This window comes from Chionomys nivalis, chromosome 14 (assembly GCF_950005125.1).
Source record: "Chionomys nivalis chromosome 14, mChiNiv1.1, whole genome shotgun sequence".
Taxonomy (NCBI): Eukaryota; Metazoa; Chordata; class Mammalia; order Rodentia; family Cricetidae; genus Chionomys; species Chionomys nivalis.
Window position 1 is genome coordinate 71308421 of NC_080099.1, and position 16174 is coordinate 71324594.

The 16174-nt window shown below is 34.0% G+C and overlaps 1 protein-coding gene across 3 annotated transcripts in view; it reads left to right on the top strand.

Annotated features, from left to right (window-relative positions):
- Rock1 (Rho associated coiled-coil containing protein kinase 1) overlaps window positions 1-16174 on the top strand; it is a 124475-nt gene that overhangs the window by 37443 nt on the left and 70858 nt on the right. For all 3 annotated transcript variants that reach the window (XR_009058286.1, XM_057788319.1, XM_057788320.1), the window contains exons 3-9: window positions 3385-3485; window positions 3987-4124; window positions 7499-7674; window positions 8522-8606; window positions 9718-9862; window positions 10337-10475; window positions 12771-12862. Coding sequence is in view for 2 of the 3 variants with exons in the window: in XM_057788319.1 (XP_057644302.1) it covers window positions 3385-3485; window positions 3987-4124; window positions 7499-7674; window positions 8522-8606; window positions 9718-9862; window positions 10337-10475; window positions 12771-12862 (876 nt within the window). In the remaining variant the exon portion in view is untranslated. The remainder of the gene's footprint in view (window positions 1-3384; window positions 3486-3986; window positions 4125-7498; window positions 7675-8521; window positions 8607-9717; window positions 9863-10336; window positions 10476-12770; window positions 12863-16174) is intronic.

Below are 16174 nucleotides of genomic sequence, written 5' to 3' on the forward strand. Positions count from 1 at the left end.
TAGCTATCTTTTGACTTGTAGACTATAGAAAGTTTGGCCTTATTTCCTTTATAAGTATACATTATAAAATGAAATGAACATAATTGCTTACTTATTCTCTTCTCTCTAGAACAGTGGGAAATGAACCACAGGGGTCTCCCTCCTCCGAGGCCATGAAAAAACATACTTACATTATGGCTCATAACAGTATCAAAATTACAGTTATAAAGTAGCAACAAAATAATTTATGGTTGGGGTCATTACAACATGAAGAAATGTATTAAAGGTTTGCAGTATTAGGAAGTTGAGAACCACTGCTATAAAAATGGCCTGCCTATACCAGGGATCCTATTTCTTCTCATCTTTAAGTATACTTAGTGACTGTGAGTGAATACTTGCTTAATATGATATTCTTAATTCTTATTCTTAGATCTGGTTCCTTTATAAGTTTGTCTACATTATATTTGTACCCTAATGTTGGTGTTTAGATATTAATTGTGATTTTTATAAATCTTATCATATGCTGATAGTGAGAAGTAATAGTCATGTTTTAGGATGTTCTGCTAGCATAATGTAACTATAGAGCCCCCGAAGATTATTTATATGTAAAGGGGGGGGGGGATGAATGACTAATAGTATAAGAGGGAATTACTTATCTTGGATTGTTACTACATAGCTATGTTAGAAAACATAGAATTAAAGTTAGGATGGGCCAAGTGTAGTGGTGCACATAGAGCCAGGGTTGCATAGTGAGATCCTGTCTTAACTCCCAACTGCCTCCAAAAAATAATAAAAATAGAAAGGTGTTGTGCATGTAATGCAAATTATCATACCTATCATATTATCATATCTATCGTACTGTTGTTTTCTTGACTGTTAGGGAAATTTCAGTGAATATCAAGCCTAAGTTTCCTGTTGATGGAGTTTACAGATCCAGTAAAATCCAGTCATCTAAGATAGGCTTGGAAATTTTTTCTATTGTTTGTACTGTTGTCCACTAAAAAAGAATCATAAATAGTATCCCTCCACCAAGGAGTGCTTTGTTGAGTTTTTAAATCCTGAGGTAAGGTGGGTAAGTAGTTGCAACTAAACTGTGCAGGTTGGACTTTACTCTTTAAGTCTGTGCTTAGTTCTAGATTGTACCCTTGGTGAAGTAATCTAAGGTAGCAAAGGCCATAGAAAACTGAGTTTGACTCAAAACTGTTGCCCAGCAGACCTTTATACTTGGTAGTATGCAAGCCTATGCTATGACAAGCTAACTAGTCAAGGAACTAGGAGGACCTATTGATTTTAATTATTGTTTCGTCTGCCAGCCATCTCAGTACTTTGCAATTTTTTATGGTTCTAAACCTTTTATAACTAGAGTCTGTTATACTTTTTCTACCCAGTTTAGGATTTTCTTATTTCTCTTGTGGAATGTAAAAATGCTTTTAAAATTCTCCCCATCCAGTCTTAACCTTACTGAATTTATCTTTAACATTCTTCAGAGTAGTTTAACTAAAGTGTAGGTTTGATTACACTTACTTCCTGAGTTTCTTTTTACAGCTTCCAACCCATGCTAGTTGTTTTTAAATTGTGCCTTGATTTTTATATTTTGAGCTGCCTAAACCTGTAATCTGGGGGGGAAAACCTAACAGTTTCCTATCATTAAGTGATAGCTTTCTTTCGAATTTTCTTTATTTGTTGCTTCCTTGCTTGTTTTCCTTTTTCCCTTTTCTTGTTTTGACTGGCCTAGAGTTCACTGTGTAGACCAGGTGGCCTTGGTCTACTCACAAAGATCTGCATGCTATTAAAGATGTCTGTCACTAAAATAATAATTTCTAACTACTGACTTACAGGCAAAGTTCAGGCTCCTTAACTAGGTTGGGGATCCCCAGCCTCTTCTGCCACTTTACCACAAGCATACTAGACTAGCAACAGAGCCCTTGTGTACACAGTTTCCCCGTTCTATCACTTAGATGTTCTGTCTTCATGGTCTCACATGGCTAACAGCTGCCTTTCACCTCAAATGTGTTTCAGGTGTCAATGTCCCTAGATAGTCTTTCTAATCCTCTTTCTCCAAGGCGGGCTTTAATTGGTGTTTTTCAGAGACCCTGCTTATCTCTTTTATACTGTTTTGAATTAGGTTTTTCATTGTTTCATTCATTAGCATTTGACCCTTTAAAAACAGTAATAGTGTTACTAGTTGCCTTGCCATATCTCTAGTGATTACATTAGAACCTCATGTAGAGTAGACACAAATTATATGTGTAAAAGGTTGGTTGAATAGTATCTGTTTCTCTATATAGTACCATCTTGAAGTACCTAGCAAGTTGATAAATTTATCCTTGTGTAGAAATTTATTAACATTGCATGTGTCTGTTGGCCATAACTTACACCAATATTTAAGTTTGAACATATATTTTAACAGAAAGGCAAGAATATTATAGCTACCTTTATTAGAAACTAGACTTTAATCATTTTTTATGTGCATGAACAACATGAAATGTGGAACTTTTCCATGCAATCTCATACCAGTGTTGACCCATATGGATTAAAATAATGCTATTTTAATCCATGACCAAATTAGGAGCTAAACTATCTTCCCAGTGGGAATTTGTAAATTACCGTCATCTCTAGCATGACAGGTTTATATAAATAATTTCAGTGATCCCCACTGCATGTCTTAAAAGTCTAGCTTCAAATTAATGCTATAATTACAAAGATTGCCAGCTAGAAATTTAATTTTAATTCTTTTAGTACATATGGCTTTGATATTTTGAATTTGTATCTTTTTAAAAGGATTGCCTAAATGAATTGATAAACAAAGTTTTATTTCGTTGATGTAAAGCACCTATCTATATTTTCTAAATCAAATCTGTTATTTACCTAACATCCCAAGACTAAGTTAAAATTAACTAATTATATTATTTTTAGTGCTGCATTTATATTCCGCTTGGGAGTGTAGCTCAGTTGGTAAAATATACTTGCCTAGCATAAACGGAGCCCTGGGTTTGACTCCTGAAACCACATACACTTTGGATATATGAGATACTGTCTTAAAAAAGAAGCACAGCAGTTTTTGTGTTTAAAATAACATTAGATTTTTATAAAAAAACTTTTGATGTGATAGTTAAATTATCAAAAACTGTATTTGAACCAATTCTTAGTATATTAAATATTTCTCTATTTTATAACTTCAAATTTCATGCATATCAATTATTTTGAGAGATAGAGTGCTGAGGCTCTAAGCCCAGAGCCTCATGAGCCATCACCACTAATCCAGAGCCTTCACCACTGATCCATCACATTCCTAGTTTGTAATGTGTTGTTGTTGTCTTTTCATTGTGTTCTTCAGTAATTTGATTGTAAAGTAAATGGCGTTCATTATAATGCTTTAGTGACTTAATTATATTTTTCATACAGATAAAGACACAATAAATAAAATTAGAGACTTACGGATGAAAGCTGAAGATTATGAGGTAGTGAAGGTCATCGGCAGAGGTGCATTTGGAGAAGTTCAATTGGTAGGTTACTCAGAATTTCAAAAACATTTTTTTAAAAGTAAAAAACAAAACACCTACTTGCCTGCTTAATATATATTTGGAAAAATAATTGTTTTTATAGAATCTTTTCTTTAAATGACTGGCATTTTGCTTAAGGCATGAAAACCTTTGGTCAGATTTGGAAGCGGTTGGGAAGTGTTTTCATTAAGCATTTTGATAAACATCTCATTTTCACAGGAAACTCTTATGTACAATTCTGTGGAATAAAGTTTTATGAACAGGGCAATATACATGATGAGACAGACTATGGGGGAATATAGGGAGTAAAAGGTTTTTTTTTTTTTTTTAATAGCATTCCTTCTGGTAATTAAAGTCTTGACACTAGTTAGTTGGGATAAGTAAACAGAAGCAAAGAAACAAAAATAGCCACATTATTTAGTAAGTATTAAAGTCATGTTGTAAATTTTTCAATGAAACATTGAGCTTTAAATGTTAACTAATGGTTTGTTTTCAATTTTAAAGGTAAGACATAAATCCACCAGGAAGGTATATGCTATGAAGCTTCTCAGCAAATTTGAAATGATTAAGAGATCTGATTCTGCTTTTTTCTGGGAAGAAAGGGACATTATGGCTTTTGCCAATAGTCCTTGGGTTGTTCAGGTATGGTTTTGACCCTCTTTTCTTAATGCAGTACTGGTTTGTAAATAACATATATGAGAAATATATTTTTAGAACAGTAATAATTTATGGGTGGTTATAAAATTGTCTAATATATCATTATTTTTGAAGTTATAAAGTTTAATTTAGTTATCTTTAGAAAGGTCAGAACAAAGTAATTTTTTGGTAGAATTTAAGGAAAGTTTTTATGCTTTAACGTTAGCAGTGATTTTGTGTGTGTGTGTGTGAACATGAGGCCCTCTTTTTTAATCACCTAGTCATGTAAATGTCTTTGTGTTGAATGAAAGAATGGGGAAATTAGGTGACTCAGCACACACATGTACACAAAATAGACAACATTTTGCAAATCTTTTTATTCTAGTTATTAGAGTGCTTATTTAGTCTTTAATATATATTGTAGTAACAAAATATATGTTTGGAATCTGGACATGATCTTGCTTAGTTGAGAAAGATTTCAGAATTAAAGACAAAAAGTCATAGAGGTGACTTAGTTGAAACATAGGCAGAAAACTCAGAATAATTTAGTGGGGTTTGAGTCCATGCATGACTTTACTTCACAATTAAAATAACCAATTAGGCGGGTGTGGCATGTACCTACAATCTTAACACTCAAGAAGTAGAGGCAGAAGCCTGACAATTCAAAGCTGTCCTCAGGTACATAGGAAGTATGAGACCTAGCATAAGATCCTGTCTGGATAAAAAAAAATACACATACACACAAACACACACTAAAAAAGAGAGCTTCATATTTATAAGCAAGGAAATTATGGCCCATGAATTTTACATAATTTGGTCATTGGCAGTCACTGCTACTAGAATTTATGTATTTCTTTTGTAGATCGGGTTTTGCCTGGCACTTCAGGGCCTCGTACCTTTGCCTCCAGTACTGTGGCTGTGCTGTACCATTTTGGTATATGTTCCCTGGCACTAAAAATTTAAGGCCAAATGGTTATCAAATGAGGACTGTTAAGAATACATGAGCTCTGGGGGAGGGGGCATTCTTGTTCAAACCACTGCAGTTACCCACTTACTAGTGTGTTTATGATGTTTGACAACATCTCTGTCCTTTATCCAGAATATACCAGTGACAATTCTTCCACATTCCACATACCAGTTATGACAACTGAAAATGCATTTAGACATTGTTGATATCCCTTGATAGTGGGGAGCAAGAGATTGGGGAGACAGTATTCCCTTCTTTTAACTCCTGAAAAATGGATGTTTAGTATTATTTCTATTAAAGATTAAAAATTTATATCATAATTGTTCAATTTGCAATTTAGACATCTTTGAATTTTATCTTATTACATTATATGTAAATAAGCTGCCACCAGAATAACAATGCTTATCTTTAATTATGGTGCTCAAGTTAGAAAGTCTGGGGTAGTGATGAAATACTTCATTTCTTATTCTTACTCCTAAATTTAGTTGCTTTTAATTTAGTGATAATGTGGGCATATATTGTGTGTGTGTGTGTGTGTGTATGTGCATGCAGGTGCAGGTGCATTTGTTGAGGCAGGATGAGAACTAGCACCATTCGCTACCTCCTTTGAGACAGGATCTTTCATTGGTGTAGAGTGCACCAATTAATCGATACTGGCTGTCCAGTAAATCCCAGCTATCCTGTTTCCGTCTCTCCAGCACTTAGATTACAAGTGAATGCCAACATACCTTGAAGTTTTATATGGGTTCTAGGGATCGAACTTAGGTTCTTTTGTTTGTAAAGAGTGCTTTAGCAACTGAACCCATCTGTCCCTGTTTAGTTTTTAAATTAATATAAGTGGTCTAAAAACATTTGTTCTTGAGAGCTTGAAGACCTAAGTTCAGATTCCTAGCACCCATGTCAACAGTTAAGATCTCTACTAGCTGATTTAGAGGACCCGAGTTTAAATAATTCTAAGCACCCATATAGGTAGCTCACAACCATCTTTAATGCTAGTTACAAAGGATTTGATTACTTCTTTTGACCTCCATGGACACTAGGCATATACTTTGTGCACAGACATAATTGAAGGCAAAGTCTATACACATTAAAAAAACAAAACAAAACTTGGATGTAGCAGCATGTGCCTGTAATCCAGTACTGGGGGGTAGAAACAGACCGATCCTAAGAGCTTGTTGGCTGGCCAACCTGAATGAAGCAGTTTCCCAGTTCATCGAGAAACCCTATCTCAGTGCTGTGGAGCAGAGTGGTAGAAGAAGACACCCAGTGTCGTGCTCTGACCGCAGCACACATACTTAGTGGAAATCTACCACCCAGCACACAGTATGTAAAGAAACATATAAAATAAATAAGTAAAATCAAAGCAAGCCTATAACTAAACACTATTGAGAAAATGAAATGTGAAGGCTTTAAGACATCTGTGTAAGTCTGGTGGTGTTTTCCCTGGGATTGCTTTTAGTTTTGTTCTGAACTAGTGTTTACTTAAAAATTGCTAGATTTCTACTTCAGCTCTGAACACACAGTAGATTTATGCCTGATATTTTTGACAGTTTCTTGCTAATGGTTTGGTCTTCTAACAGTTCAGAAAGACAGTTATTGTTGGGTGCGCTTCAAGTTAGAGGTTATGATTATTTTGTTCAGTAAAAATTTGTTAAACTTATTTAGCCAGGTGGTGATGGTGCACTCACTCCTTTAATCCCAGCACTTGGGAGGCAGAAGCAGGCAGATCTCCGTGAGTTCAAGACCAGTCTGGTCTACAAGAGCTAGTTTCAGGACAGGCTCCAAAGCTACAGAGAAGCCCTGTCTTGAAAAACCAAAAGAAAAAATAAATAAAATAAATTTTTTTTAAAAAACGTTAAACCTTTTCAGCTACCAGGCATTCAGATGCTGATTGCTGGTTTGCAAATAAAAGCAATTAGTTCCTTATGCCCTGTAGGAGAGATGATGGCCGGTCAGAAACATGGAGAAATTAAGCAGATTTCCAGAACCAGGCAGCTAGTGATAGCAGTGAAACCAACCCAGTTCATGAAACCTGAGAGTTTTAATGTTCATTTTAAAGTTAATATTATAAAGTCCTCATGTGCATGTTAAAACATAGAAGTACAGTATTTCTTTGCTTAAGAAGTTTGTCCTTGCTGAAACTATTACATACCATTCAGTATAAAAAGTTAGATGTAATATAGAGAGCTGTGAAGTGTGACTCCCATTGCATCTTTGGAATATTGAGTTTATAACTCTTTTGTGTGCATAGCATCTTTGTGGTGTTTATCCTTGCCCTAAGTATTAGCCTGCACTTAAAGCTATCCTACATTTCAGTCATTTACTTACATATTACAGTAGTATTTTTGTTAGGTTTTATATGAAAACCAAGTGTTGCAAAAATCATTCTAATTATTTTTCTTTTAATTTGTAGCTTTTTTATGCATTCCAAGATGACCGTTATCTCTACATGGTGATGGAATACATGCCTGGCGGAGACCTTGTAAACTTGATGAGCAACTATGACGTGCCTGAAAAATGGGCACGATTCTATACTGCAGAAGTAGTTCTTGCATTGGATGCAATTCATTCCATGGGTTTTATTCATAGGTAAAGATAACAATGCTTTCAGTTTCTTATTTTCAGAAAGGAGTAGTGAAAGAGAAGTTAAACATCACTTGATTGATAATTCCTACTCTCAACCTGCCTAGTTTCCTTCCCTATGACACGGGCGGCATGTTACAATTTTAGTGCACGTTTAATCTTGTAAATATATTCTTTAATAATGTTAATTAATTTTATATCATATATTAAAAAATCGTAAAGTGGTTTTCAAAAGTTATGTGAACAATAATTTTTTATTTCCATATTATACATAATAGATTTGTTACATTTTTATTCTGTATATAATATATTTTGATTATATTCATCACCCATTACCTTTTCATGTCCTACTAACACTGATCTTCCTGTAGCCCTTGTACTTAAATATCTTTTTACCTTCCTATGACTTTAATTTGGGTCGCTTACAGGAGTGTGGTTGAGCAGTTATTTTCAGGAACATAAGGACTTGCTAGTGGCAATGCCACTGAAGAAAATGTCTTTTATTCCCTAAGCAAACATTGTTTCATTTGACTTTTATGTCTAGATTACATGTATTTTTGTGTTTAATCTCTGAAGCTACTGATTTTCTTATTATAAGAATCAAACTGAGCTACACAGAAACATCCTGTCTCCAAAAACCAAAAAAGGGAAAAAAAATCAAACTGTGCTTTAAAAAAAATGTATAAAGGAATATTTTGATGTGCTTGAGTCTCTAGGTGTCGATAAGGAGTACATGCAGATTTAGGCTGTCACATGTGGGTTAAGGGTACTTGGTCTGGAGTAACTGCTTCATAGCTTTATCAGTGTCTGACCGTTTCAGCAATACTCTGTTGTTTGTTTTTCCCTCCCTCAGAGATGTAAAGCCTGATAATATGCTGCTGGATAAGTCTGGACATTTGAAGTTAGCAGATTTTGGTACTTGTATGAAGATGAATAAGGTTAATTTTTAAATTGTAATTTTGTTTAGCTGTTAAAAATTTACTGACCATATCTGGATTTGTCCAGAATTGACAGAACCATATTTGTTGATCTTGATACCATGGTTACAGTGTCATATTAGAAACTTGTCAGTGGTTTATTTTTTTTTCCTCTCTATTTGGGGTTAATGTAGGTTGTCAGATTTACTAATCTTTTATAACACCTTTGCCATATACACTACTGGTAACTAGAAATGGAATTAATGTAAATGTCACTAAATGTTAAAATTAAGACTTTCATAAAAATGGATTTTATAAAACTGGATTTCAAATGTTTCAGAAATATTTTATGAATACTTTAGTTATGTTCTCTTAACATGTACAAGATTCTGTGGTTTATTTTAAAAGTGAGTTGGAAGAGAAACTTGTGTTCACTATTTATAATAATAATTTATACATATAGCAAAAGGAGGAAATATGCAATCTTTTTTGTTTGGTTGGAATGGTTTATATGTTTTTAATATAGCAGAATAGTTAGAAATGTACATTTATCATTTTGAAAGATATACTGATTAAAAAGAAAAACTAAATAAAAACTATTATGTCAATAATTTTATTTATTTCAGTTTTATTTCAATTAGTTTTTATTCAGTTGCATTAATCAAGTAGGTAAAATAAGTAATGTTGGAGGAGGGTATTAAATGTAGGCCCAATAGTTACTCTGTGTCAACACCATCAAATCCTTCACCTTACACATGTTGCTCAATTTAATATCTATATAGTTAGCTTTTGTGTATTTTTAATCACCGTTCTAGTATAATTAAATCAGTCATAAGAAATAATGAAATCAGTATTTATATGCTGTAAAATGTTTTGTTATATAATCTCAGTCTGTTTGCCTTGATTTGGTCTCAGCAATGAATATGCAGTCATTATATTGGCAGTTAGAAGAATAAGAGATTGTGGCATCTACTGAGTGCTACAAAACAAAGCAAAAACTTGAACTACTGTTTATTAGCTATTGAGAATAATGTGTTAAATTTTGGTATGATATTATATAACCCAGTTCTTCTTTAGGTTGTATTAAATTGAAAACAATTAAATCCTAATCCATGCTTGCTGTCCATTTTAGGAAGGTATGGTACGATGTGATACAGCAGTTGGAACACCTGATTATATTTCACCTGAAGTATTAAAATCCCAAGGTGGTGATGGCTATTATGGACGAGAGTGTGACTGGTGGTCAGTTGGTGTATTTTTATATGAAATGCTTGTAGGTGAGTAAAGGAGGTGTGTGTGTTAGTTAAGATAATTTTATGTGTATGAGTAATTTATCTTCTTGTTTGTTTGTGTACCCTGTGCGTGCCTGATGTTTTTACAGTTCAGCAGAAGGTGGGTAATAGAGCCTAGGTCCTATGTAAGAGCAACAAGTATTCTTAACTGCTGAAGCATCTCTCCAACTTCTGTTTTGTTTTTTTAAGCATCTTATGGTTTTCATCCCAGACTCACCACTTAGCTTCTCTCATAAAATATATTAAGCAGAATTAATTTGTATGAAATAAACATGTTTTGTCTGTTTTAAAAGCTATAAATAGCTAATTTTGTGATGTGTTAAATTTTCTATATTAAGTGTGTGCTTTTGTTTAACAGATTTTTTGGGGGGGGCAGGTAAATAATTGATTCTTTTTTAAAAATACGTATTTTTGCAAATGTATTTCTTTGGTTTTCATTTTTCCTGTTAATTTTTTTAGGTGATACACCTTTTTATGCAGATTCTTTGGTTGGGACTTACAGTAAAATTATGAACCATAAAAATTCACTTACTTTCCCTGATGATAATGACATATCAAAAGAAGCAAAAAATCTCATTTGTGCCTTTCTTACTGACAGGTAAATAATGCTGACACTGACTTTCCTCTTGTTATTATTATTCTGTGTATGCTGGTGCCCCACTTAGAGGTTACCCCTTCTCTCCTCTCGAAGCCAGGTTGTCAGGCTTGCACAGCTTGTGCTTTTTCCTGCTGAGCCATCTCATCTCATACACTTCTTTAAATTCTAGGGCATTCTCATCTTGCCTCTCAGTTTTTAATGTTCATACTTAACCTTTTCCGTTTAAACTATTAGAATATAAAAGTTGATGTCTTGAAATTGATTTATGATAATAAGGCCTGATAAAAGTTTAGGGTAATCTGATAGCTTTTCTGGCCATCTTAGTACATATGAGCAATTGGCTGATAGCCAGATAACTTTTCTTTTGTTGTATTTTAACTTGATTATCAGACTGATAATTATGGAATCTTGGATTTCCTCCCCTCCCCTCCCCTCCCCTCCCCTCCCCTCCCCTCCCCTCCCCCCCTCCCTTTTCCCTTTTCCCTTTTTCCTCCTCACATAGACCTGAATGTCTTAGAACTCATACCCAGCTACATTTTTTTTCTTGATACATTAAAACCTCTAAAATTTTCTGTATCTTTCATTACTGATTTGCACTGATGGAAAGTATATTTCTCTTCGTTACCTAAAAGTGATGACACACCTTCTTTATGTCATTTTTGATTTGGTGATATAGTATTAAAATGAGTGCCTTTCTTACAAACATAGCTATGGCTGTTGTGTTTTTCAGCTGAACGAGTGTTTATAAATATGTGTGTTTAGTCCACCTTTAATTTCAACATGCGGGAGGCAGAGGCAGGTGGATTTTTGTGAGTCCAGGACACCCAGGGTTTTTTTTTTTAGCACTGTCTTGAAAAAATAAAAAATAAAAGCCCAAAACTAAAATAAATGTATTTGTTTTTAAAACAAAAATTGGAGTATTTCATACACTTTTTTAGTTTGCTGTAATATTGGAAATTGAATCCAGGACTTAATATATGGGACAAGGAAAGTGGGTCTTTAGTTTAATGGAGTACTTGTGTAAGAACTTGGATTTAATTCTTTTAAATGCACAAAACAGAATCGAATGACTTTTTAAGATTACACTTAATGTTGATTTATATGCTAATTTAAGTAGCAGCAGAAGCCTGGTACTTGTAAATACATTTTAATTTTATGTTTACTTTAATTAAAATTATCTTCAATATGTCCTTTAGAATTTGAAAAGCATGGTTCAGATTTTTACATCTTCATGTAAGTAACTGTCTTGTGTTTGGTGTTAGCCATGTAGAAATTAGCAAGATAATATGGCATCTGCCTCAAGTAACCTTAGAGTTCTCTTCGGAGAAAATAGGCAAACATTATCCAGTGATTATTACAGTGAAGTCAGTACTGTGTACCAGAGAATCCGGCCTGAGAAAGAATCGGTGAAAACTACTAACAAGGTGTTAGCACATATCAATGACTTTTGAAAAATTTGCTATTAATGGTATTCTAGCTGTGCTAGAGAACATGGGGCACCAAGCTCCTCTTTTTTCCTTGTATTGAAGGCCAGTTTTAGTTCATTATGCTCTCCAATAAGGGACTAGTGATGTTTGTGGGTTTTGTTTTTATTCACTTTTAAGGTGTGGGTGACTGTTGTCCTGCAAACTGAACCCAAGACATTGTATGGTTTAAGTGCTTTGCCATTAGACTACAGTCTCAGAATAGCCCCATCCGGCCTTGAGCTTGTAATCCTCCTTCCTCTTCGTGTCCTGTCAGGATATTGTCAGATTCCCCATGCTCAGGTTTTAATTGATTAAAAATGTTGAATAATTTTAAAAAATAAAGTGAAAATTAAAATTTAAAATGTGTTTCTGGGATCTTTGGTAGAATTTAATATGAATTAAAGTTGTTTATAATTTTACCATAAATTTTTAAAAGTCATTGCATTTGACTTGTCATATAAATTTATTTGACTCGGTTTTCATTAAAAATAGAAAATAGGAATGAGTCTGTGCTTTTATATATTTTTTTCCTTTCAAAAAATTCTTTAATATCAATCTGCTTTTTATTTTCTGAAAATTTAGATGAATATAGATTTTGGTTTTTTCAAGACATAGTTTCTCTGTGTAGCCCTGGCTATCCTGGAACTCACTTTATAGAGGCAGGCCTCTAACTCAGAGATACGCCTGCCTTTGCCTCCCAGGTGCTGATATTAAAGGCATATGCCACCACACCCTGCCTGAGAATAGATTTTTATGATGACAGAGCTGTTCAGGTTTACAGGTTATAATAAGATCTTAGATGATTAATTACTTTTCCCTTTCTGTGTAGAGAAGTGAGATTGGGCAGGAACGGTGTAGAGGAAATCAAACGTCATCTCTTCTTCAAAAATGATCAGTGGGCTTGGGAAACACTCCGAGACAGTAAGTTATTTTTTCCCCGGTCATTCAAGAGTGTTTGAAAGTAATTGTAGGAAGTTGAAAGTGTCTTGCTAAATATTTGTGTGCAGTTGATGAAAATAAGTTCACAGTGCTGCTTAGAAAATGTCTAAACCCAATTAAAAAGAATATTTGATAGTGCTGAGTGAGCACTTTGTGAAGCTGTTTCTCTCAAGTCTCTTGCACATACCATACAGGGGAATGGAGCTGATGTTTGAGCATTTTTGAGTTGCTCTTCAATTAGGCTTAGTTATTTGTATATGGAAAAGAATCAGTAAGTAGAAGCAATTAGAATCAAAATGTTTTCCCTTGTGAAAAGACAAGTTTTTCTCTTATTTTTATTAAAACTTAAGCTATTAGAACCTATGTTACTGGTAAATATGGAATATAATGTTTATGTGTACATTGGAACTTGTGGTGTATTTTATTTCATTAGGGCTTTGCAGATTGCAGTTGTGAAATAAATACACAGAAGACTTAATTTTCAGTCATTGTAGAGCATTTTCTTAGTTTTTATTAAAGAAAGTTAAAATTATAAGGTGATCTGAAGAAAACTTCACATAAGACAATTATATTAAAATTATACAGTAGCACCAAAGATGTCCCAGATTTGGAAGAATAAGAATTTATCTTTTTCCCTATGGAAGTTTCAGATTTTTTTTCCTTTTTATTTATCAAAAGGATAATGCTACTATGTCATCAGCCATGAGCAGTAGTGGAAATAAGCTCTCTTGTAAAGTGTTAGGAGCATTAAGACTGTGGAATTCATGAGACAGTGAGTGGTAGTTCTTACTTGAAGGGGAAATTTTTAAATTAATTTTGAAGAAATGGGTGGTGTAGGTTTGCTAGTTTTAGTGGTCTATTCTAGTTATCAAAGATTACTAAACGAAACAGTTACATTGCTTACAGCATAGCATGTATGTCCTAAGCTATAAAATTACCCAAGAAGAAGAAGGGAATACAAATTACTCTAGAGGATCGATAGATTGTACTATATCAAGAATTGTCAACCGTACTTACAGGCTTATAAGAGAAACTACAGCAGCAGTGTGACCTTGGGAGAACTCATTGACAGCCCTGCCTAGGAGAAAACTTCCTCTTACTGATAGATGTGCTGCCATTACTGTCCTTAGGCTGCACGGTGGACTTGCTAGACAGCAGTGAGCAGAAAACGAGGCAGATAGTTAAATTGAAAAGTTTTTCTTTTTTAATTCATGTATGCTTTTAGGAAAGTTTTAGAAGGTTAAAAAAATCTAAAAATAGGACACTGAAGAGAAGTATCTTTTTGAATTGTTTTTTAAATTATTTTTTAGAGTTAGAAAATATACAGATAACTATAGAATAACCACATAATAAACTACTCTAAAAATAGAATGCCTACATTTCGGGTTTTTCGCTTGAAAAGTTGTTTTTAAGTAGGAGAGAAATATTTGAACCCTATTTCAGGCCAAGCATTGTTTTATTCCAGGTATTGGAAGAACAGCAGTGTCAAGCCAAGTTTCTTCTTGTGCAGCTCGTAGTTGTGTGGGAATGGAGGTCCAAATTCATGTCACTTTATTAAAACCCTGCATGTCCTTAGTAAAACTGCCTTTAGTTATAAAGAAAGGTGGGCTTATAGCTTTAAATCTAAGGACTTATACTTAGCAGATTATTGCTATCTATTGTGATTTTATTAGTATTGGGTTTTCTTTTTTATATATTTTAAAGAGCTGCATTGCTGTTTGTTTTTAAGAGGGTTTTGTTGGCCGGGCGGTGGTGGCGCACGCCTTTAATCCCAGCACTTGGGAGGCAGAGGCAGGTGGATCTCTGTGAGTTCGAGACCAGCCTGGTCTACAAGAGCTAGTTCCAGGACAGGCTCCAAAACCACAGAGAAACCCTGTCTCGAAAAACCAAAAAAAAAAAAAAAAAAAAAAAAGGAGGGTTTTGTTATTGCTGTTTTGTTTTGTTTGGTGATACTGAGAATTCAAGCCCAGGATTTTATGTGTTCCAGACAAGAACTGTACCACTGAACCACATGCCTATCCTTATGGTTCTGGGATAGTCTTAGATTCAGCATACTTAGGAACATTCTTATAATTTTTCTTAAACTTAATAGGTTCTGCTTTGTGGTTATTAAAACAACTAAAGCTGTGGAATTACTATCATTTCTTCCCTTTCCTTCTTCCTGTCCTTTTTCACAAACTACTCCTAAAACACCAAGAAATGCTTTATTCTGAAATGAACATACTGAACTAATTTTTAAATAATTGTATATAATAGTTATAATTCCTTTAGACTTTTTAAAAAAATTATTTTTTCCTTTGGAAGGAATAAAGTGGTCATGATTTTTTATGTTTGCTTGCATGTATGTATGTGCAAGATGTGTGTGCCTGGTGAGTGCAGAGACAATAACAGGCTGTTGTATTCCTGGGACTGAAATTGTAGATAGTTGTGTACAGCCATATGGGTGCTGGGAACCAAATAGGCTCCCCCAAAACAGTGTGATTAATGGCTGAGCATCTCTCCAGTTCTAGTTATTTGTACTTTTAATATTTTTGGATTTCCATTTTTCTGTGTTAAAAATGTTTTCTTTTACAATTCATCTAGTTTTACTATGTAAAGGTTTTAAAGTTCCCGTGACAGTTAGCCTTCTAGTTAAGCTGTTTTATTGGTTGTGTAGTACATACTTTCTCCAAGTCTTCTGAATCTATTCACCTTTTATTTAAAGCCATAAAATTACTTTTACATTTACTTGAGATAGAGTTGAAGAAATGACAGGAGTGTGAGATTAAAATAGAAGACTAGGACTGGAAAGATGGCTCAGAGATTAAGAGCTCTGGCTGCTCTTCCAGAGGTTCTGAGTTCAGTTCCCAGCAACCACATGGTAACTCACAACCATCTGTAAGAGATCTGATGCCCTCTTCTGACCTGTAGGCATACATACAGGCAGAACACAATATACATGAGGGAAAAAATCTTAAAAAAATAAAGATAGAAGACTAAAGAAATTGAAAGACCCTCTTCCCCTGACAAATCTTATCACACTACAAGTCAATAGCAGTGCAGGTATTCAAATCTAAGTTTGTATGACTTCCTAGCCTTTGAGAATTGTAATATTGAGTAGCATTTAATGGTTCTTCTATGTAATAATATTTATCAGAAATGTAAGGAGTCAAAATGTAGGCAGTTGAAATTTTTGCATGAAAGCACATACATGATCTGATGTTTATTACATATGAATGACATATAATTACTAATGCTAAATTAACTTTAATGTCATTACCTGCAAAACATTTCCGATTCATCATTTCTTTGGAA